Source organism: Oryctolagus cuniculus, chromosome 3, assembly GCF_964237555.1.
Source record: "Oryctolagus cuniculus chromosome 3, mOryCun1.1, whole genome shotgun sequence".
Taxonomy (NCBI): Eukaryota; Metazoa; Chordata; class Mammalia; order Lagomorpha; family Leporidae; genus Oryctolagus; species Oryctolagus cuniculus.
The window spans coordinates 148,159,031-148,184,138 of NC_091434.1; the positions used below are offsets into that span (position 1 = coordinate 148,159,031).

The 25,108-nt window shown below is 39.6% G+C and overlaps 1 protein-coding gene across 3 annotated transcripts in view; it reads right to left on the reverse strand.

The window, feature by feature from the left end:
• SAMTOR (S-adenosylmethionine sensor upstream of mTORC1) overlaps window positions 1–18,852 on the reverse strand; it is a 103,396-nt gene extending 84,544 nt beyond the window's left edge. Inside the window, exons 1-2 of one of the 3 annotated variants that reach the window (XM_002712013.5) lie at window positions 18,531–18,852; window positions 2,327–2,468 (exon numbers count right to left, since the gene is read on the reverse strand). In XM_002712013.5, coding sequence (XP_002712059.1) covers window positions 2,327–2,468; window positions 18,531–18,690 — 302 coding nt within the window. In that variant the 5' untranslated portion in view covers window positions 18,691–18,852. Of the gene's footprint in view, window positions 1–2,326; window positions 2,469–18,169; window positions 18,283–18,530 lie in introns of those variants that run through there. The other 2 variants (XM_051848893.2, XM_051848895.2) reach the window with 2 other exon arrangements.
• Between the last annotated feature and the right edge of the window lie 6,256 nt (window positions 18,853–25,108).

The window sequence follows — 25,108 nt, forward strand, 5'->3', positions numbered from 1 at the left end:
CACAATTGATCACACTGATAGGTCTAAGAGTCAAAGGGATCACACAAACAAGACTAGTGCCTGCTAATGCTAACTCATAGAATCAAAAAGAGAGAGAACAATCCAACATGGGAAGCAGGATACACAGCAGACTCATAGAATGGCAGATGTCCTAAATAGCACTCTGGCCTCAGATTCAGCCCTTAAGGCATTCAGATCTGGCTGAAGAGCCCATGAGAGTATTTTAGGCATGGAAAGCCAAGACACCCTGGAAAAAAAAAAAAAAAGGAAGACCTAAATGAAATATCTCTAGAGGCGAGTGAGATCCCAGTGGAAAGAACAGGGCCATCAAAGAAGGAGGTACCTTTCTCTGAAGAGAGGAGAGAACTTCCACTTTGACTATGACCCTGTCAAAATAACAAAGTCGGCGAACTCAAAAAGCTTCCATAGCCTTGGCAACTAATGACTAGAGCCTAGGGAGATTACTGACGCCATAAACAAGAGTGTCAAATTGTTAAGTCAACAACAGGAGTCACTGTGTACTTTCTTCTCATGTGGGATCTGTCTTTAACGTGTTGTCCAATGTGAAGTAATGCTATAACTAGTACTGAAACAGTATTTTATACTTTGTGTTTCTGTGTGGGTGCAAACTGATGAAATCTTAATATATACTAAATCGATCTTCTGTATATAAAGATAATTGAAAATGAATCTTGATGTAAATGGAATGGGAGAGGGAGCGGGAGATGGGAGGGGTGCGAGTGGGAGGGAAATTATGGGGGGGGAGCCATTGTAATCCATAAACTGTACTTTGGAAATTTATATTTACTAAATAAAAGTAAAAAAAAAAAAAGAATTTTTTTACACATTGTAAACGTTAATAAAATCCTGTTATTCCTTTTGTGAAAATATCCAATGATTTACCATCTCACTCAGAATAAAAGCCAACATCTGTCTGCATGCCTCTGCCACAAGGTCTTTGTACTTGGTAGAGCTGGTTTGCTCTCTGACTGCCTTCCTGTCTTGCTAGCAGATCAGTTCAGTCAGCCCTTTTCTCTGTACCCTATTTAAAACTGTTTTACTTCTCCTTGCCTTATTTTTCTCACGGTACTTACCATTATCTGACTGATCATATGTTTAATTAATGTATTTTTATTTGCCTCTCATTCCCAATAACATGTAAACTCCATGAGAAAAAGTATTTTGTGTGTTTGGTTGACTTTGTACTCAGGTACTTACAATGTGACTGGTGCAAAGCAGATAATCACTAGTATTTATTAAGGCAATAAACGAAAGAATTAAACATATTTTTCTTTAGATCACTGGTTAAATAAATAAAATGTATGCACTATTACATACTTTTAAATGATATTAAAATAGAAATTTTTAATAAGAAACAAGTGAAATATACCCTAAAATTAAAGTTATTATTTATGCTAAAAGATAATGCCTTGTTTTCTGAGAATTCATCTAAATTCAATCAACATACCTACCCTTTCTTGAAATTTTACCATATTGAAGGAATCTATTTCATTTTATGATGCTTCAACATTAGTATACATATTGAGGAAATAAATATTATCCAAAGCCAATGTAAATGCTGGAAAACACTGAATAACACCTGAAAAAATTCAGGATTTATGATGGTTACCAGAGGCTGAGGACAGAAAGGTGGAAAGAGGCTGGAGAAAAGTTAATTAATGGGTACGGAATTTACAGTCAGATAGGAGACAAAGAAGTTCCAGTGTTCTACTGCACAGTAGGTGGCCAGAGATAACAATGATATTTTTTATATATATTTGTTTTTTAAAAATACCTAGGTGAAAGGATATTTTCACCGCAAGGAAATAATAAATGTTTGAGCAGATATGTTAACCCTGATTTGAACATTATACAATGTATATATGCATCAAATCATCACATGGTACCCCGTAAGTATGTATAATTTTTATGTAATAAAATTTTTAAAAATTCAAGATTAAAAATAAGATTTTTAAAAATTTTAAATTTTAGACAACTAATTTTACTTGAATATAGATACTGAAATTTCTGTAACTTATTACTGATGAGTCAAGAATTAAATCTCTTACATTTTAAGTGTACTAGTTTTCACATGTACTTAAAACCAAATTTTTAAAAAGTTAAAAAGAGAAAATTCAATGTCAAAGAAAAAAATTTTGATTAAAAATAGATAAATGAAATAAACAAAGGAAAAGTGAGGAAGAAGTCATTTAAGATGTGCTTCAAAATACTTCTAACTTTCCATTTTACACATAACAGAACACTACTAAGATTTAAGAGATTAAACAATCCATTAAAAACTGAAATTGTTCATAAAAACACTCACCTACAACACCATTCAATACGACCTTCCCCCTCACAAGTTTTTGCCCAATGATTATCTGCCAAATTTTTCATGGCAACAGCATATTCACAAAGTGTTTCCTCATCTTCACAGTGTTCTCGCCAAATCTTATCAAAATCTCCCACTAAAAACAAGGAAAAAAAAATCAACTTTACTTAAAAACATGTCAGTCTTGAAAGTGTCAGCATACTCTAAAATTATTTAAAAATATAAACAAAATCATGAAATAAAAGTTTATTAAGTTTTAAACATTTAAAAGCTCCTCTGTGCAAATAAATGCATACATCATTTTAATTATGATTTCATGATCAAATAGATTTGAAGGTAAAGAAACCATTAAAAGTAAGTAGATACATATAAGTTATCAGTTCCTTAAGCAGACATGCTGGTAGGGGACAATTATGGTTGGGCATCCTAGCATTAATTTTCATACTATGGTGGGTAGTAATGACCTTGCAAGAACAGAGTAAACACGAGCCTGCTTCTTGCCTGTTATTTTCTTGGATTTCTACATACATATCCATTCACTGTATTTTAAAAAGGGGTTGGTAGGTGAGATTATTATGTACATAAATGAATATTTAATTAGATATTTGGACTTGTTCTAGCCATACTGTACCTTAAAACATTTTAATGCTTTGGCAAAAATGTTGAAGAAATTACCTTGGAAGCCTCTCCAAAGTTTTGAGTTTTTATTTATAAAATGCTATGAATGAAAACTAACTGTAAGCTGACTACATTATCTAGCCAGTCACTACTTTTTTAAAATTAAGAGTGGGAATGGGAGAGGGAGGAGGAAGAAGGGATGGAGCATGAGTGGGAGGGAAGGAAGCATCACTATGTTCCTAAAGCTGAAACTTGTATCAATTAAATGAATTTTTAAAAAATACAAAAAAAATAAATTTTGGAGTCTTAAAAATATTAAGTCACTCATCACATTTAATATGAAATCAGAGACATCACTGTGAGAAACTGATAAAGAAAGGTAAAAAACATGCTATGGTCAAATAAAGTACATTAACACAACCATATGGGTGAAAAATACACAAAAATTATCAGAGTGGCTTCATTCAATGTCTGTAAACATAGGAATTAGGTATTCTCCCCTGCTGAAATGTAGGCAATTATTTGGTAACAGAATAAACTTAAAAATATAAATGGAACAGCCAAATTTGGAAATAACTGTATTAAAATTCTTTCTCCATTTAAGACTACTAAGTATTAGCATTGAAGAATTTCCTTTTAAAATAAAAAAAAAATTATTTATTTGGAAGGCAAAGTTACAAAGAGAGAAAGGGAGACAGAGATAAATCTTCCATCCATCAGTTCACTCCCCAAATGTCCACAAAGGCCAGGGCTGGGCCAAGAGCCCAGAATTTCTTCCAGTTCTTCCATAGAGGTGAAGGGACCCAAGGACTTGGGCCATCCTCTGCTGCTTTCCCAGGCCATTAGCAAAGAGTTGGATAGGAAGTGGATTAGTTGGGACAGGACCCAGCACCCACATGAGATGCAGGCATAGCAGGCAGCAGCTTTCTGCTATGCCACATCACAGGCCCTCTTTTTATTTTTTTTTTTAAACAGGAAAGGAATTAAAATATTTTACATGTAACAATCAACACTTATCTACTTAAATGGGAAAAATTTGGTTATTTTGTGTTATTGGTTATTTTATGCTTACAGTCTAATGAGTACTGAGTTAAAAATCAAATATTAGTGTTAAAAGAAAGAAGAGTACAAACACATAAACAAACATGTTATTCAGTTAAGATAACTATGTTTCCATCTCAGTCTTGGCTTGTATTCAAATTTTAAGCCTGAAAGGTATGAAAAGTTTAATTATCGGGGGCTTATGCAAGTAAACACCAATATTTTCATTATTTATTAATATGTGTGTAGTGACAAGGCTTTAACATTATGCAAATCAGCAATAAATGTCTGCTAAAAACAAAAGTTTTCTAAATTCTCAAATAAAAATTCCTTAGTCTTATTAATATCTTTCCATATGTAGTTATTTATCAAGCCTCTAAATACAATTATAGGAAGCAAAACCTTCAAAATATTTTGATTAATGATCTTCACAAATCTCTGGTGGTTTATAACACTATTTAAGAATTTACCAGGGCTCACTAGGTTAATCCTCCGCCTGTGGCGCCAGCATCCCATATGGGTGCCGGATTCTGTCCTGGATTGCTCCTCTTCCAGTCCAGCTCTCTGCTGTGGCCCAGGAGGGCAGTGGAGGATGGCCCAAGTCCTTGGGCCCTGCACCTACATGGGAGACCAGGAAGAAGCACCTGGCTCCTGAATTCGGATCGGCGCAGCGCCGGCCATGGCGGTCATTTGGGGAAGAGAACCAACGGAAGGAAGACCTTTCTCTCTGTCTCTCCCTCTCACTGTAACTCTACCTTCAAATAAATAAATAAATCTTTAAAAAAAAAGATTTAAAAAAAAAAGAATTTACCAACAACAGATTAGATACTAACTAATATAATCTTAAAGTTGCTTAATTTTTGACTGAGAACTGATATCTTCAACTCTAAAAAGTCCTTTGTGAAGGATGTACTTTTCTTTGAAGGGAGGAAGAACTTCCACTTTGCTTATGGTCTTGTCTAAATACTGATACAGTCTGTGGTCAGAAAAGGTTTCCATAGCCTTGGCAGCTCATGGCAAGAGCCTTGGGTGATCACTGACATCATAAATAAGATTAATTGTTAAATTAACAACAGAAGTCACTGCACACTTACTCCCCATGTAGGACCTCTGTCCTTAATGAGTTGTACTATGAGAATTAACTGCAAAACTTGTTCTCAAACATTACTTTATACGTTCTGTGTGTGCATGCATGTGTGCAAACTGTTGAAATCTTTACTTAGTAGAGAGTTGGTCTTCTGTATATAAAGTTAATTAAAATGAATCTTAATGAAGAATGGGATGGGAGAGGGAGTAGGAGGTAGGACAGAAGTGGGGGTGGGAGGGAGGGTATGGGGGGAAGAACTACTATGTTCCTAAAGTTCTACCTATGAAATTTGCATTCAATAAATAAAAGCTTTAAAAAATAAAAAATATTTGATTTACCACTGCCCAAATATCTTATTAAAATATAAGATGTTTATCAAAAAAAAAAGTGCTTTAAGTGCTTTGTTTGAACTTTACATTTAGCTGCCATATATTAGGTACATATTATAATAAACACATAAATGTACTCCCTGTACTATTACTAGTGGTCACACAAACAGAAGTTCTATAATACTATGCATTCTGGGAAAATTGTGTTTAAAATAAAAGGCTTCCTTTGTGTCAGATTCCTTAGTTTATACTCTACAGTATGTACAACTTAAGACATAAATCTGGGCACAAGTATTTTATTTGGGAGAGAACCTTAGAAAACAAGAGTAAGGAAAGGAGGAGAAAGATAAACATGGGAAAAAAGCTAATAGTACAAGGTACATTATTGAGGGTGCGTCTAATGTGAAGAATATAGACTACTTCTAGAATTGTGCACCTGAAAGACAGGAGGTTATCTCAATAATCACTCCAGTACTGCTGGAGACAGGCAGAATCTAGAAAAGAAAACAGTATGCACTTAAAGAGGGATCCCATCGGGGTTGGTAACTCTGAGCCCAGTTTCTGTCTCACAGAGAGAACTAAGGGTTTGTTATACTGGGCACCAAAGTTGTCATCTACAAATTCTTTGATCCCTTTCTATGACATTGTATAATTTGAAAATTAACTTTCTCTATAATTATCCAACTAGTAAAAAGATGCAAAGATAACTAAAAATACAAATAAAGCTATTACCCTACAGCTTTTGAGAGGACATTTAAGTTTTTACATCCAACAAAATTCTCTTTAAATATTTTCTTAAGAATTTTGAGGCATGCCATCTGCACCACTGTTTTGAGAAAGGATTCAAAATTTCTCTTTAGGCCTATTCTATAACTAACTTTATATTTTATAGGCCTATTCTATAACTATAAATAACTTCAATTTTTAATGTTTTCATTAACATTAAAAAGTGTTTGGGGCTGGCGCTGTGATGTAGTAGGTAAAGCCACCACCTGCAGTGCCAGCAACCCTTACAGGTGACATTTCTAGTCCAGGCTGCTCTACATCTGATCCAGCTCTCTGCTAATGGCCTGGGAAAGCAGCAGAGGATGGCCCAAGTCCTTGGGCCCTACTCCCACATGGGTGACCCAGAAGAAGATCCTGACTCCTGGCTTCAGATTGGCACAGCTCAGGCCATCACAGCCAACTGGGGAGTGAACCAGCAGATGGAAGACCTCTCCTTCTCGCTCTGCCTCTCATTCTATGTGTAATTCGGACTTTCAAGTAAATAAAAAAAACTTAAAAAAAAAAAAAAAGCAAATCAAGAACTAGAACTTGAGGTCAGCATCCAAGATCTATCCAGTATAGTAAAAGAAAGGATTTATATTCAATCAGAGTGTCCAGTTGATAGAAGATATAAATTTAAATTTTCTTCATGCTAAAAAATACTGAAAACACCGAAATTGTAAATAAACCAAAGTAGCTGCCAAAGTAAAATTCCTGGCTTCATCCGGGCCCAGCCCCAGCCATTGAGGCCATTCTGGGAGTGAACCAGAGGATGGAAGATATCTCTCTCTCTTTCTCTTTTTCCCCCCTTCTCTAACTCAGCCTTTCAAATAAATAAATAAATCTTAAAAAAAAAAAAAAAGAAAATATAAAGCACAGAAGAAATTAGTAAATATAAATCTGAGGCTAATTTAAGATAAGAATAGATTTATAAACCATGTATCTGATAAAAGATTAACATCTAAAATATATAAGGAACTCATAATTCACAGCAAAAAACACAATCTGATTATTAGGCAAAAGAGCCGAATAGACATTTCTCCATAGACAACGTACAAATGGCCAACAGGTATATGAAAAGGCACTAAACATCCCTAATCACCAGGGAAATGCAAAGTAAATGAGATATCATCTCACACCTATTAGGATAGGTATCATCAAAAAGACCAAAAACGGAGCCAGTGTTTCATGCAGCTATTAGGATGCCACTAAGAACCCCGCATCCCCTATCAGAGTGTCTATGTTCCAGTCTCAGCTATGCTTTTGATTTCAATTTCCTGCCTATGTGCTCCATGGGAGGCAGTAGATCATGTGAGAGACCTAGATTGTGCACCTGGCTATTTGCTTCTGCCTGATTCAGCTCTGGCTATTTAATTTAGGGAATGAATCAGCCTTTCAAATAAACTGAAAATAAACAAACTTAGAAAAGACAAAAGAGAACATTTGTATGCTGTTAATGGGCATGTAAATAAGTATAGCCACTGTGGAGAACAGCAGAGAGGTGCCTCAAAACACCAAAAAAGAACTATCATACGATCTAGCAACCCTACTTCTGAGTGTGGATCCAAAGGGAACAAATCAGTGAGTGAGAGAGGTATCCGCACTCCCAAAAGGTCATTTCCTGTAATGCGAGGTTAGCAGAGAAACTCATCACTAAGTTGAAGCAAGTTCACCTGCCATTCTGAGACATTAAAGTATTCAAAGTCATATTCCAATGGTTATGTCATCTTGCCTCTGATGTTCCATAGATATAAACAAAGTTCTACACTACAGCAAAGTATAAGGACTACAAACTACAAATTGACTTTTGTCAGTCAAATGAAGTTATTCAGTCTCTGCAACTGCATTATTTGTTAGATTTCTGGCAGCAGCTCTCAACTGTGGCTGCAACTGGAATCACCCAGAAGTTTCATTTAACAGGACTGGCGTGGGAAATGGTCATGTATTTTAATGCATCTTAGATGAAAACGGCGCAGCTGATGGTGTATGGTGGCAAGGTTGTACACTTAATGTCTGGTCAGATAATACAGACAGCAGTGAGGACTGAGGTAACCCGAAGAGTCAAATTTAATTAAAAAAAAAAAAGTATGGATTAAAATTATCTAAAATTAATACTTGGCTCATGGTATATCTCCTTTGGAACAGCCTCTAATTATAACATATTTATGATTAAAATACTTATTTGAGCTAGGGAGAAGGAAATATTAAGAAGTTGGAGACAATATCATGAACATCTGTTTAGTGAAAAATAACTTTATAGATGTATGTATGACCACTAAGATCACTTGGTGAGTGTAACTTTGAACTTTCAAGCAAAAGGACTTTTGAACAAACTCCTGAAATTTAATTTGCATTAAGCAGACAATTTCTATATAAATGGGAAACAATGAGGATTAGGCATCTATTCTAAAAGAACAATCATCAGTATATATTAAGGCACAATAAATCAGGACAGTTCAGATCAGAGGTTCTCCGACGTCAGACTTTGGAACCAATATAAACTCTGCCTACAAAATTTAGAGGACTGAAGTTCGGGCTGCAATTTTGTGTGTGTGTGAAGTTAGGGCATATAACTATAAGTAAATATACACAAATACACAAATGGGGCCAGTGTTGTGACACAGTAAGCTAAACTGCAGCTTGCCATGCAGGCATCCCATTTTGAACACTGGTTTGAGTTAAAGCTAGATCCCTGCTAACGTATATGAGAAAGCAGCTAAAGAAGGCCCCTGCCACCCATGTGGGAGACCTCGATGGAGTTCCAGGCTCCTAGCTTTGCCTTGGCCCAGCCCCAGCCATTGGCCCTTATAGTCATCAGAGGAGCATATCAGCAGATGGAAGATCAATCAATCTTCAATATCTTTCTCTCTATCTCACTTCCCATCCTCCTCCCCTCCCGTCACTCAGCCTCTCAAATAAATCTCTTTTATAAAAGTTTATTTATTTATTTGATACAGTTACACAGAGAGATGGAGAGGCAGAGAGATGTCTTCTATCTGCTAGTTCAATCCCCAGTTGGCTGCAACAGCCGGAGCTACACCAATCCAAAGCCAGGAGTCAGGAGTTTCTTCCAAGTCTCCCACACGGATGCAGGGGCCCAAGAACTTGGGCCATCTTCAACTGCTTTCCTAGGCCATAGCAGAGAGCTAGACTGGAAATGGAGCAGCCAGGACTCGAACCAGCGACCATACTGGATGCCGGCACTGCAGGTGGCAGCTTTACCCGCTATGCCACAGCACCAGCCCCTAAATCTTAAAAAAATTAAAATTGTTATGATCTTTTAATACCAAAACATAGAGACAGTCATTACATTCTTTGCAGTATCCTATTAATTCTTATTTCTGTGGACTCAAAAATCTTAAAATAAAAAAAAAAATCAGATTGACACTGGTATGTAGGGACCAAGTTTAAGAAAGAGGAAAGAGAAGAAGAGTATTTAAGGACAAGCAAGGCACTTTATAATATCTGTATACTTTACTTTTATAATTTTATTTATAGAAAAAATGATGTTCAAAATGTCCAAAATAATAATTTGGACACTTAATAAAGGATAAAATTAATCTAATACATTCAATGTAAGAAGATATAAGCATAAATTGATGTAAAAATATTTGTATACAAAAGTTACAATTTAAAAGTTAAGAGTAGCAAAAAGATAAAACAACCTTCTTGCAAGGAGAGGTGGTTATAATAGGGACTATGTGACAAATTTTTCTGGTTTATTAAGGTAATCATGTAAGAATATTATTTTCTCTATAGAAGTAGCAAAAAAATAAATAAAAATCTAACATAAGAAATCAATATACATGTCAAAAGTATCAACAGAGAAACTTAAAGGCAACTTTTCATACTGACAATACATCTTTAAAACAAGGAACTCTTTACAAAGTAGTATACATAATACCTACTATGAAAAAAATCGTAAGTTATTGATGCTTCACTTTGTATACTGTGGTTTTATTACAAACTCTTTCAAAGGTACACATGAACAGGAATATGAAAAATAATTATAGCTCTCCAGGACAAGCACATGCTTCAGCATTAAAGTGCCTTATTTTTCTAAGAGAAACCTTAGTTCAGTATTTTTCAAAAAGTGACCAATCATCTGCACACAGGAGATGATTAAATATGTGGATTCCTAAACCCCAACTGCAGACCCACTGAACTGCTTTCTGAAGCCTAGGTATCAGCATTTTCAACACTCAGCAGAGGGAGCACACTAAAGCTTAAAAACCATTGCTTAGGCCGGAGCCACGGCTCACTAGGCTAATCCTCTGCCTGCAGTGCCAGCACACCGGGTTCTAGTCCCGGTCAGGGCGCCGGATTCTGTCCCAGTTGCCCCTCTTCCAGTCCGGCTCTCTGCTGTGGCCCTGGAATGCAGTGGAGGATGGCCCAAGTCCTTGGGCCCTGCACCCACACGGGAGACCAGGAGAAGCACCTGGCTCCTGGCTTTGGATCAGTGCGGTGCGCCAGCCACAGCATGCCAGCCGCAGCGGCCACTGGAGGGTGAACCAACGGCAAAAAGGAAGACCTTTCTTTCTGTCTCTCTCTCACTGTCCACTCTGCCTGTCAAAAAAAAAAAAAAAAAAAAAAAAAAAGACACAAAACCTAAGCCAACAGAAACTGAAACTCTTTCAAAATCAAAGCCAATCACCATGTTCTTAAACAGTATTATAATAAACAATTTTTTCTTTTCTTGAGGACTTTAGGTTTTGTCACTGTGAGGATATCTACTCTAATATAAATGAAGCATAAATGGTAGTGGGTAGTTCTTTTACTATTAGCACCCAGCACAATAGAAACTCAATCCCTGGGGTACTCTTTGTGTGCTATGATGGTTCCACTTTCTCCTTCCAAACCTTAACCTTTGTGTTATCCAAAGATCTGCACTGCTAACACATTACCACCATTCTGTTGGGCAATTCACCTGCCCTTGACAGTTAACCTCCCCGGAGATGGATTCTAATCGTAACCTTCCAAGGGATATATTCCAAGCTAAATCATTGCTACCAGCCCTATAATAAGCCAACCTGCCTACCCTGTTCTCCCTATCCCCTACTCTTTTGCAAACATATGAATTTCCAAACTGGATGCTAAAGGCTACTACCTACATTTTCTCAAGCAACAAACCTTGGCATCATCTTGGCTTTTTCTCCTTACCTTCACTAAAACTTCTTTAACTCTGATCTTCACAAAGTCTTTGTCTTTTCTCTAGGTCGGCGATCACTACTGTTATTTGTGTCATTATCAAATTTAAATCAGGTTACTGTAACAGTATCCTAACGAGTTTTTCTTCTAGATTCCCTCCTACTGCAATCTAGAATTTTAGTTTAGTGTTCTTCAATCTCTTTGTCAAGTATACATTCTGTGGCGTTTTTAAATAACGGACACCTATATTCTATAAAGTTCAAAGATAAGATTGTTGTGGAACCAATACATTTGTTGCTTTTGCCATAAAACAAATGCTCTGCATCAATATCTTGGTTTTTACTGTTTTCTTTGAAGCATAAATAGTCCCTAAAAGGATACCTTACCACAAAGATAATAGTAACAAATCAAATATCTAACTTTCACTGCCTGCCCATTATCTGCCTTTCACTGAATTTACTAAATTAATACTACCTTTCTCTAATAGTGTACTGAGTATTAAGCTCCTTCCTCTCTCCCTCTCTTTTTTCTTAAACTGCTAGAATAAAAATTCAAGCTCTCCTACAGTGAACTAAACTGTGTGGAGTCTTTTCCTTATTTATTTTGCTGATCAAGCAAAGACTCTATCAAAAAAGCTTTTTGATTATGTATCACCATGTTTGTTAATGGGAAAAATACCAAATAAAAACAGGGAAAACCCTCATTTGAAAACAGGAAAAAACAGAGAACCTGTTCAAAGTTTCTTAAGGACAAAGAGTCAGTATTTTAAAATAGCTGTACTGAAGGGTCACTAAAGAAAATAAATTAAGTTCAATTAAAAAAAGTTTGTTATTCTAATTTTTAAAACAATTTCAAATCTTTTTAAGATTTTATTTATTTGAGAGGTAGAGCTACAGACAGTGAGAGGGAAAGAGAGAGAGAGAGGTCTTCCATCTGCTGGTTCACTCCCCAGATGGCTGCAACGGCCAGAGCTGCACTGATCCAAAGCCAGGAGCCAGGTGCTTCCTCCCGGTCTCCCACGTGGGTGCAGGGGCCCAAGCACCTGGGCCATCTTCAACTTTCCCAGGCCAAAGCAGAGAGCTGAAAGGGAAGTGGAGCAGCCAGGACTAGAACCGGCGAACATACTGGATGCCAGCACTGCAGGTGGCGGCTTTACCCGCTACACCATGGTGCCGGCCCCACAATTTTGAATCTTTGTTTCAGGACGAACACCAACATTTACATTCACTCTTTCACTTTTAGACTTTCTGATTTCAATTTAGAAGATTTATTTCTGTTTCAAAGACTTCCCTCCTTTGGTCACAATTCCAATTTTAGATGTTTGCTAAAGAACAATCGTTCACTAATCAATTTTTCTGTTTACCCTAAACCACCATGCTGGCTGAACCTCTAGCTCATCCTTCATAGTCTCAAACTATGAAGAAATATTAAACATCTAAAACAGGCTATTTAATCCTTGATTTGGAAAATGCTGTTCACAATTGCTAACCTTTGTAACACCATTTTTCTCTGGACTTAGTTTATAGAGCCAAAAAGTTCTGTGTTTTATTCTGCTTCAAAATCAATAATCTTGGTCATTTTAACTACATTTGTATTATTATCTTTACTATTAACATGGGACTTTTAATGTATAACAGTATAATGAAGATCACTCATAATTCCATGACCTTGAGAAAAACATTGCTAACCATTTAGTACCTACTTTTATTTTTCTGCCTAACATATGAGCTGATGGGTTTATATGATAAAATGTGTTAATTTTGGCATGTACAATAAGTAAATTCAGGGACTGAATTAATTGAAGAAACTTGCTATGATGAAGATATTCATAAAATAGGCTTAAAAATCAAAACTAAAAGGAACAAAGATCTTACTTTTATTCCCAAGAGCTTCAGTCTTTTATATTTTCTTGGAATGTTTGCATGACTACTTTAAGTTTGGAAGAAGAAACACCAGGAAAATAACAACTATTACTGAAATGGGCTCATGTGAATAGGATTATGGGGGAAAAAAATCATACAAAGAAAACCGAAAATACACATGGTTCAACTTCAATTTTCAATCTTACATGTTGTCATCAGGCAGCATATCTGATTAAATAATAAAGTTGTGTTTGGAAAGCAAAATTGGCCATTTCTTACTATAAATCTGTATACAAACCCTATGATATATTTGAAGTATTTTTGGTCAGATTTTGTTGTGGCAGAGCAGGTAAAGTTGCTGCCTGCAATGCAGACATCACATACACCCATAGATGCAACTCCAGGCTGCTCCACTTCCAATCCAGCTCCCTGCTAATGCACCTGGAAAAGCAGTAGAAAATGGCCTAAGTGCTTGAGCCCCCACACCCGCATGATAGATCCAAAAGATAGCTGGTGGCTTTGGCCTGGCCCAGCCCCAGCCAAAGTGGCTATTTGGGGAGTGAACCAGCAGATGGAAGATCTCACTATCTCTTCCCCTCCCTCTGCCCCTGTAACTCTTCCAAATAAATCAATCTTTAAAAAAAATGCACAGCACAAACAGAAAACTATATATGCATACATATTTTCATTTACATAAATTCAGTCTAAATATTGGATGGGCATTGTGTTGCAGCAGGTTAAGCAGGCAATTGGGATGCCTGCACCCCATACTGGAGTGCTGATTACAGCCCCAGCTACTTTGCACATCTGATCCAAACAGACTGCTAAGGCCATAAATGATGGCTCAACTACTTGCATTCCTGCTTCCCATGCGGGAGTCCTAGATGGAGTTCCTGGATCCTGGCTTCCAACTGGTGTAGCCCTTGCTATTGCAGGCATTTAGGGAGTAAACCAGCGGATGGAAGCTGTCACTCTGCCTTTCAAACAAATAAATCTTTAATTTTTTTTTTAAGGACTGTCTCCTATGTACAAATGGCTAACACCAGAAACATCCTTTCTCATCACCACTAGTAGGTATTTCCCTCCAATTTTCTTTTAGTAACTGCTTCAGATACCACTACTGCCTAGAAAACAGATCTTTATCTCCAATTCTCACTTTATCCTTATCCCTACTGACATAGGACCTCCAAGTAGTAATATAGGCAGTAAAATGGAACAGAAAAGGGAAAAGTGGTTTAAAAAAAAAAAAAAAAAAAAAAAACAGAAAAGGGGACTGGCATTGTGGTACAGCTGGTTAAGCCTCAGCCTGTGATGCTGGCAAACCATACAAGCACCAGTTAGGGTCCTGAGTGCTTCACTTCTGATCCAGCTCCCTGCTAATGCATCTGAAAAAGCAGCAGCAGATGGCCCATAATGCCTGGGATTCTGTCATCCACATGGGAGACCTGGATGGAGTTCTAGGCTCCTGGCTTCAGCCTGCCACAGTCCCAGCCAATGTGGCCATTTGGGGAACGAAGCAGCAGATGGGAGATCTCTAATTCTTTCAAGTAAATAAAATAAACAGGAAAAAAAAAAAAGAAAACAAATGTATCAAAACTCCCTGGTAGGGCCGACACCGTGGCTCAGTTGGTTAATCCTCTGCCTGTAGCACTGGCATCCCATATGGGCACCGGGTTCTAGTCCTGGTTGCTCCTCTTCCAGTCCAGCTCTCTGCTGTGGCCCAGGAGGACAGTGGAGGATGGTCCCAGTGCTTGGGCTCCTGCACCTGCATTGGAGACTGGGAGGAAGCACCTGGTTCCTGGCTTTGGATCAGCACAGTGCCAGCCAAAGCGGCCATTTGGGGAGTGAACCAACGGAAGGAAGACCTTTCTCTCTGTCTGTCTATAACTCTGTCAAATTTAAAAAAAAAAAAAAAAAAAAAAAAAAAAAAAAAAAAAACAAAAACCCTCCCTGGTAGTCTTTACAATCTACCCACCTATCTATTGCCCCAATTTGAAGCCTTCTCATCATTATCAACAAATATCAGCTTGAGGCTGGCACAGTGGCGTAGTGGGTAAAGCTGCCACCTGCAGCACCAGCATCCCATATGGGCGCCGGTTCAAGTCCTGGCTGCTCCACTTTCAATCCAGCTATCTGCTATGGCCTAAGAAAGCAGTATAGCATGGCCCAAGTCCTTGGGCCTCTGTACCCACATGGGAGATCCAGAAGAAGCTTCTGGCTTTGGATCAGTGCAGCTCCAGCTGTTTTGGCCAACTGGGTAGTAAACCAGTAGATGGAGGACCTCTCTCTCTCTCTGCCTCTCCTTCTCTCCTTGTATAACTCTGACTTTCAAATAAATAAATAAATCTTTAAAGAAAAATATCAGCTTGACAACTGAACTGGAAAACAGTGGAGTGAAATCTTTTCTTACATCTGCAGAAAAATCTCATTTTCCTTATTCCTCCTGCTTTATTTTCAATTCCACTACCAGAGTTAACAGAAAACTTTATTCTCCAACCCAACCTTGTCTAGCCCTCACTACTGTCCTTAACATTCCATGATTATTTTCGTTCTTTCTTCATTCCACACAAATTTATTTCCTTCCCTACCATCTCTCCCTTAAAAACCCACAGCCTCAGCTCAGCTAATGATACCTATCTCAGGGATCACCCATTCTCATCAATTTGTAACCTTTCCCTAACCCAAATTCTAGGACTGCTTCCTGTTTTCCATGTTCCCTCTCATTCTAACATTTGGAGTCATATGGGCTTGGAATTGGGGTGGAGGTTTTTATTCTCATAAGATACATAGAGTGCTATGATGAACTATTTAAACTATTTAAAGCACATTAGTCTTTTTGGGACTTGCTAATTCATCTATAAAATTAAGGGGCTGGATTACCACACCACAATCTGGCTGACAAATTTCTAAGCCTTAATGATAGAGAAACTAAATCTGAGGTAGAAGGCCAGAATTTTCTAAAGGAACTCAGATAAGCTTGCTATTAAGCCATATTTGCGAATCACTGAGAAATGCTAAGTTTCCTTCTGGTCTAACATTCTAAGTGATAAAACTGAATTTTCACTATATTTTCTGGTAGGGAAATTATAAAAGGAGAAGAGTTTCCATAGTTATTAGTGCTACAGTTCAGGTAAGTACTGATTAAACAGGTCTCTGTAGGTTGACTTAGCACCTACGCAGCCCCTCTATTACTATTTTAACAGCTTACTTGCAAATGAAATTTGTAAAACACGATAGACTAGAGAACATCAATATTAAAATACCAAGCCCCCCAAAGTAAAACACTAAAAATTATTTGGAGGAATTATTTGCACAGACTGTTTTCACAGGTGGCCTTTATACAACTAAAATTTGATCTATTTGTCAGAAATAAAGATAGAAAAGGAATGTTTATAGGATCAATTTTACTGCTAGTTCATTGCTAGGGCTTTGTATATCACTGAACAAAGCCTAGAGAAGTCTAGATTATTGGTGGAATTCAGGGTATTAAAATGCCTAAATAACAGTCTCATTCAAATGTTTAGACTGCTAGGACCTTACCTTCCCAGAAGCCTACTAGATCATTCACTCACTTATGAACTACATGTAACTATTCCAGCTCTGGTAACTTTCAACTTCCAATTCTCATTCTAAATATGTTCCTGTGGTTGATATTCAAGATTAAAAACACGTTTAAACATGTGGGAAATAATCTAGAACAAACAGCGTTTGAAGAGATGATGGCACTTTAGCTTTGTGTTAATGTAAGTGGAACCTATTCATAAATGAATAATACAATAATGAAAGTATTATAAAAAGGTAAAAATGGAAACAATTATATGTTAGTCATCTTCTTTAAAAAGATGCACTTCATTTTCTACAAAATAGCATGGTAAATTGCAGGGAAGTGTGTCCATTTATTTCATTTCTCCAAATAACAAAAATCTACAGTGAGTGCCATTATGTAAGTGCATTCTTTGAGTATCAAGACTGATGCAGTTGTTGCTATGGTAACTACTCATTTTACTGAATAAGTTGTGGGCTGAGGTTGAAAGCATTCTTTTAAAAAACAAATTTCAACATCCTAACTCTGGAACTGTTCCTATTGCTACCTATTAAAAAAAAACCCATAAGCCATCTTTGGGGATGATTACTCAAGTAGCCTCCATTAAAAGCTAGGCTTGGGTTGCTAAGGGGAAAAAAAACTTTGAACAGTTTGAAAAATGGAACATCACCTTTATTCAAAGCAACAAGACACTGAGTTTTAACTTTCTGGAGTCACTGAAGTGCATGACTCAAAACTTAACCTACCCTTCCAATTCTCTGTCCCTTCACTGCCATAACTTTGCTTCTACTAAACTATTAACACTAACACTAGAAAGCTGCTGACTTTGCAGTCTGCAATTAAGCTAAGTGAAAACTACTGAAAATTATCCACCACCATTTTGATACTCAGAGAAATTTCTGAGCACACAAAACAGAATTTTCACTGCCAAAAATAATGTAGAATTGCTCTGCACAGGAGTCTATATTTAAAAATACCCAGGCTAACTGCAGACTCCAACTAGAATCATTCCTAGGCAGAAGCAAAAGCTGGGAATGATCACTCAAGATCTTCCACGGAGGGGGCTCCCACTGATGGCGGCTTCTTGGGCAACTGTGCTTTCAGCAGGCTCGGTCGTTACAGACTCTTCAAACCAAGCAGTATTTTGAGAACCTGCCCCAGATTTTGCCCTCACCCGCCTAACTACACACTAAGATCAAGTATTTGGAGAGTGGGGGTGGCGGGCGTGGATGGAGCCCGTCCTCCTCTTAACAAGATGAAGTTCAGTCCGCGAAAAGGCCTGCTGACTTTGCAGCCCGGGAAGCCAATGCGAAGAGGCTGAGCGAGCAGGGCCCAAGAACGAGGGTCCGACCAGGAAGCCGAAGGAACGACGGGCTGGTCAGCGCCAGGGAGTGAGGGGCACCTCGGGCTGCCTGCCGCCGGCCTGGCGCTGGCTGCTCGTACCTGTCCTCGCGCTGTACCTCGGCGTCTCTCGCGACGAGCGACCCCTACCTCTCCCGTGTTCGTGCGCGCGGTGACGACAATCTCAGCACCCCGGCTGGGGACAGGGATTTGGAGGGGGTGGGGACTCAGTTCACCCACAGGCCTGGAACTCTCCCGAAGGGCCCTCGAAGAGAAAGGGGGCGGGAGGAGCGCGCCCGACGCCGACGGAGGACTCGGACCCGGCCTGCGAAAGCGGCACCGGCAGTGGCTGACGTGCAGCTCCTTTAAGTTCCAATGGTGGCCTCTCTGGGGGAGGGGAGAAGTGACCAGGGGTCGGGGTGATGACGCCTCCCCTCCCCCCCTGCCCCAGCTCGCTGTTTACCTTCTCGGTACTTCTTGCGGAGTCGCCGGTGGACGCTCTTCACCACTCCCGAGAGCTTCTCCTGCTCCAGCTTCCGCTCCTGCTCCCGGGGCGGCGGAGTGTTCCGGGGCCCGGCCCCCTGCCCACGATCAGCGCTTCGGCGGCCGTCCCCCGGCTCCATATCACAGCCGCCGCCGCCGCCGCCGCCCCTCAGGCCCCCGCAGACGCTCCCCTGACGGAGGAGGTGGGGAAGGAGAAGGCAGCAGCGGAGGCAGCAACCGGAGGAGGCTGAGGCACTGGAGCGACAGCTTCGGAGGTGGTCCTTTACCCCCAACGCGCAAGTTGATTGGTGGACTGTGGAAGGCTGGGCGGAAACGGAAAGGGCCGAGAGCCAATGGTCGGAGAGCGCCGGCGGCGCACCAGGTTGTTTGGGAAGGCGAGCAGCTGGAGGAGGCGGGGCTTGCGGGCCGAGCGCTGAAGCGGTGGGAGGGCTTGAGTGCGTGTGCTCTTCACTCACCCGTCCCGCCCCGGATTCTGTGCGCAGGCGCTTTGCGGGGCCTCCGGAGTCGCGAAGTGCTCGGCGCGCTTGCGCAACCCAAGTTTGCTTACTTGGGGGCTTCATTCTGTTGTCCAGCTTTCCTCACGTCGTCCGCGGCCGTCAGCGTCTGCGATTTATAATCTGGCGCGGCGCAGCGAGGGTCAGCTACCTGAGCCTCTCCTGCACCATGTCACAGACAGGTTCCCTTTAGCTTCGGGGACTGTCAGATGATTTGGCAGCACAGGAATTGTACGCTACCAGGGAGGAGGTCTGGCTACAAAAAGCTGATTTAGGTCACTGGCCGACAGAGGTAGCGGATGGTGGTAGCCTGCAGTGCTGCTGCTGGTCTAAGAAAAGATAGAGAAAATGGGGATAGGACAGGGCCGAGAAAGGCAATAGGAGCTGCGGGAGGAGGGGGAAAGATGGCAACCCCACAACCGAGGCCTTCCAGAACATTTGCAGTCCCACGGTGTTGGAGGAAGCCTGTCCTGGTGGAAGTCGCTGCAGAACTTCCAAGAATCGGTGGAGGTGACCGCCCGCCCTCTCACTTGGAGGGTTAGTCTATGCAGGGTGTGCCTGAGTGGGAATGGCATCCACTGTGCCTCCTTGGCTCCTTTCCTTGCTTTTGGGGAGCCCCCTGGGGGAATGTGATTACTGACTTCAGGCCCAGAAAGGCGGAACACTGCGCACTAGAGATGTCAACTCCGCAGGAGCTCCTCAAGTTGCCTGCAGCTGCTGGAGCGCTGGCTGTCCAACATGGGAGTCCTTGATGAATTGTTAGCTTCTGACTACCTCGCTTTGCAGTTGTTACCTGATATGGGAACCTTGTTGCAAAGGAGGTTTTTTTTTTTTTTTTTTTTTTTTTTTTTTTTTTTTTTTTTTTTTTTTGATTTATTTATTTATTTGAAAGTCAGAGTTACACAGAGAGGAGTGGCAGAGAGATCTTCCATCCGCTGGTTCACTCCCCAACTGGCCGCAACGGCCGGAGCTACACTGATCCAAAACCAAGAGCTTCTTCGGTGTCTCCCATGCAGGTGCAGAGGCCCAAGGACTTGGGCCATCTTCCATTGCTATCCCAGGCCATAGCAGAGAGCTCGGAAGAGGAGCAGCCGGGACTGGAACCAGTGGCCATATGGGATGCCGGCGCTTCAGGCCAGGGCATTAACCCTCTGCCACAGCGCCGGCCCCAAGGAGGTCTTTCTGATCAATGATTTTATTAATGTGAATAAAACTCACTGCTTTCTGAAAAAATGAAGACCCTGAAGAACAGCTTATTCTACCCGCTCTCCAGAACACAGGAGGAGCTGGAGACGGGGAGGTGAAGGGAGACTATTAGACAAATTTAAAGACAGATGATGTGTCCCTACCAGCCCAGTAAAGAGGCAGATCAAATACAGAGACATGGACACGTAACCTTTAAAAGAATGAATTATAATTATGAAGAGAAATTACAAGAAAGTGCCAGAAAGGAGTAAAGAAAACCCACCACTGTAAACAAACTGCCAGTTCTTTCCTTGTATATATCAATTGTAAGTGGGAAATGTTAATGCCTATGTGGTAATCTGTTGCAATAGTCACCACTTCAGGAATCAATCCCAAGTTATATATTTACGTTGTCTGTATTACAAGACATGCTGAGGGGCCTACACTGTGGCACAGTGAATACTTAAAGCCCCAGCCTGGAGCGCCAGCGCCCATCACCGGTTTGAGTCCCAGCTGCTCCACTTCTGACCCAGTTCCCTGTTAATGTGCCTGGGAAAGTAGTGGAGGATTGCCCAAGTCCTTTGGCCCCTGCACCCGTGTGGGGGGCCAGGAAGAAGCTCCTGGCTCCTGGCTACAGATGGCTCAGCTCCAGCCCTTAAGGCCATTTGGGGAGTGAACCAGCAGATGGAAGACCTCTATCTCATGCCCGCTTTCTCTCTCTCCCTCTGTAACTGTCTTTCAAATAAATAAAAATAAATCTTTAAAAAAATTTTTGAAAGAAAGTCATGCTGAGATGAACTACTTTATACAAATTTCTCAATATCAAGTATATGTTTCAGCTTACTGAATGCCTTAGTCGAATGCCTGAGTCTAAGGATCAAACAAGGCTTGGAGTTTTAAAATTAGTTAATTTTATTTATTTGAAAAGCAGAGAGATGGAGTTGATGAACTTGGAAGAAGAGAGAGAAGAAACAGCTAGGACGGACCTGCTGTCGCCCAGGAGTTATGTTCCCAGGAAGCTGGAGTTGGATGTGGAGCCTGAATTTGAGCCCAGGCAGTCTGATATATGGGATATGGGCATCCCAAGCAGTTTCTTAACTTCTAAAGGTGAAATGCCTGCCCAAACATAATCTAGTGCAAATTCCCTTCTAGAAGATGGTACTGGTTGTGCTACCTCCTGTGTACATGTTGATGTTTATTTCAGTGCACTTTACCAAATGTAGACATTAAAAATTTATAGTAATTGAGTTTTTGAATTCTTAGTTTTTATAAGGCAGAGAGAAATAATTCTATCCATTGGTTCACTCTCTATATTCCTGCAACAGCCAGGGCTGGGCATTGCAAGTGACATTTTAACTGCTACTCTAAACTCCACCTCTGAGATTTTTTTTAAAAGGTCTCTATTTTAAAGAAATCTGTGGGAATTTCCTTCTGTGTCTTAACTTGACAGCATAATATTTAACTTAAAATATCAAAAAGAATAAAAAAAGGAAGCAGGTTTTTGATGCATTAGTCTTTGGATGACTGCAACTCATATTGGAATGAACCCTCTGCTCCAATTCTAGCTTCCTGCTAATGTGCACCCTGGAAGCTGCAGAGGATGACTCGGGGTCTTGGGTTCTTGCTACCCACAAGGTAGACCCAGATTAGGTTCCGGGCTCCTGGCTTCCATTTAGTTCAACTCTCCCATTATGAGTCTAAGTTAGCCATCTTTCTACCTTTCAAATAAGATGAGAACAAATTAAACATGTTTTAAAAAGAGTATGCAGCACCTACTTAAAAAAAAAAAAAGAATAAAAAGGAACTTGTTGATCTCTCTTTTCATCTATCCCTCTCTGTAACTGCCTTTCAAATAAATAAATCCTTAAAGAAGAAAATGAATACTGGTGTTTACTTTTAAAAAGGAAAAAGAATTTATTTAAGACTATTTACTCATTATTTTCCAGTAAATTGAAGAACCCACATTTCCCATTTGTTTTTTACACCCCACTTTGCTGAGAAGCAGTTCAAGCAGTAGCAAATAAGCAGATTTTATTTTAAATCTGCACAAATTCAGATGGGGCATAGAGGGACAAGTCCTGAGTTTTCTTAACAGGACTTGGAAACTGGCTGAAGTTCACAGTGTAAAAGGAAGTTTATAACTACCCTCCTCCAATGAGATTAGGGGAAAAAAAAAACAAAAACACTTTATTTGTTAAGGTAGCACAGAGAGGAATGATAATGGGATTTTCCACTTAAGTGAAGTAAGTGTACTAATTGCTGTTAAATGGAAAGAAGCTTGGTGCCATATTCAACCAACAATCCCTATACCCAGGAAACTAGAACTTTCCTTCCCTTGTGGTGACAAGTTTTTATTTACTGTAAACATCCTATTTTTAAAAATTCTCTCATTATTATTTCAAATGACTCTTGGGGGAAAGGAATGTTGGAATAAAACCTTCTTCACTGAGCAGAGCAAACCAGTCTGAGAAAGAGGCATTTCAGCACTAAGCCACTGCTAACTAAATTTCTCATCCTCATTCTTTGCCAGCTTCTCCACCCTTCTCCATGTGCATGTAATATTTCCTCATAAACTTCCTGTGTCAAACAGCCACTCAGTGTAGGGGAAAGTTCTTTAGTAAGAAAAAAGACCTCTTTCTCTTTATTTACTGTTATATTCTTAGTGCGGAACACAAATATCTACAGATGACATAAGGAGTCACCATATTTTAATAATGAAATATGTTTTATTTTCAAAAACAATGTTAAAATATGAATTGGTGATGAAAAGTAAGTTTTAGAAATCAAAATCAAAATCTGAGATGTGGTGCTGAGTTAACCAATACATTCTGAGTGCACACTGCAAAAATGTCCATTTCATTTGGGCATTATTGATTCATGTAGACGAGAGGAGACTATATAATGGAAATTGGAGTTTTTTGTGTTATCTACAGCATTTATTCTTATTCTTCACAGTTTATTTTGGTATTATATATTTCATTTTGGTCTTTATTATCAAAATCCTAAGAACAATTAGATTTTAATGTCATAGACTATTAGTATTAAAATTATATTTTGTAAATATACAACACTGGACGTCAATAGTGAAAAAATACTTGGTCCAACTCATTATTAATGGAGATAGAGCTGTGTTCTACGCTGGACAAATCTTTGCCTCATGACTATTTAAAAATAAGATTTTCAGAAATTGAATTCAAATGAATTCTGGAGGGGCCGGCTCTGTGGCGCAGCAGGTTAAAGCCCTGGCCTGAAGCTCTGGCATCCCATATGGGTGCTGGTTCTAGTCCTGGCTGCTCCTCTTCCGATCTAGCTCTCTGCTTTGGCCTGGGAAAGCAGTAGAAGATGGCCCAAGTCCCTGGGCCCCTGCACCTGTGTGGGAGACCCGGAAGAAGGTCCTGGCTCCTGGCTTCAGATCAGCGTAGCTCCGGCCATTGTGGCCATCTGGTGAGTGAACTAGCAGATGGAAGACCTCTCTCTCTCTCTGCCTCTCCTTCTCCCTGTAACTCTGTCTTTCAAATAAATAGAATAAATCTTAAAAAAAAATGAATGCTGGAAAACTGAAATCAATTATTTTGAAAATATTTAACTGCTATTTGATTTTACATTTTTTAAAAATTTATTTATTATTTGAAAGGCAGAATTACAGAGAACAGAGAGGGATCTTCCATCCACTGTTTCACCTCCCAAATGACCACAATGGCTGGAGCTGATTCCACCTGAAGCCAGAAGCAAGGAGCTTCCTCTGGCTTTCCTGAGTGGGTTTAGGGACCCAAGCACTTGGGCCATCTTCCACTGCTTTCCCAGGTGCATTAGCAGGGAGCTGTATAGGAAGTGGAGGAGACTCCAAATGGCACCCATGTGGGATGCTGGCACTGTAGGCAGCAGCTTTACCCGTTACACCATGGCATCAGCTCCTGAATAAATTTTGCCCATGAACTTAAAAATACCTAAGTAGCAAACTCAAAAATTTAAAAGATAGAGGTATCATTAATTGTGTGAATTAGAAACTCTTGAAAAGCTTTTTGTTTTTCATTTTTTATTTCAAATCGAGCTTTCTTTGAAAAATGTATTTTATGTTTTGATAGAAACAGTGGAGAACTGGAAAGAAAAGAAATATTTTCATTGATATATTTTCATTCAGTATGGCACATTTTAGAAACTTCTGCTTATGATGACAGGATTGTTTAATTTAAAAAAATTATTTTTGGGGGTGGGCATTTGGCCTAGCTGTTAAGTTGGGGTTAAGATGACCACACCCCACATTGGAGTAACTGGGTTTGAATCTGGCCCTGACTCCTGATTTCAGCTTCCTGCTAATGCAAACTCTGCCAGTAGTGGTGATGGTTTAAGTAGTTCGGTCCTTGCTACTCACAGAAGACATCTGAATTGAGTTCCCAGCACCTGGTTTCATCTAGCTGAGCTTAGCCGCAGCCATTGCTGGCATTTGGGAAGTGAAACATTGGATGAGACCTGTGTGTGTGTGTCTCTTTATCTCTGCCTCTCTACCTCCAAAAAAATTGCATTTATATCTACTGCAGATTTTCCCTGCAAGTCTTAATATATCTGCCAACATGAAAAATATTTACAATAACACAGACATCAACTATCTTTCCAGAGTTAATATACAGAATGGTGTTAGTACTAGTAATAATTACAAGTGACAACTACTAATAAATGCCTAACTCTAAACATGACTATAAAATTTACAGTATCTCTGTGATATGCTGATTAATAAAATATATGCAATAATCATAACAGGGCTGATGTGAGAATAGGCCATCATAGAAAATAAGACATGTTCTTATAGGTGATAGTTCTATAATTCATTATAAGGACATAATCTAAGAGATTTTCTATG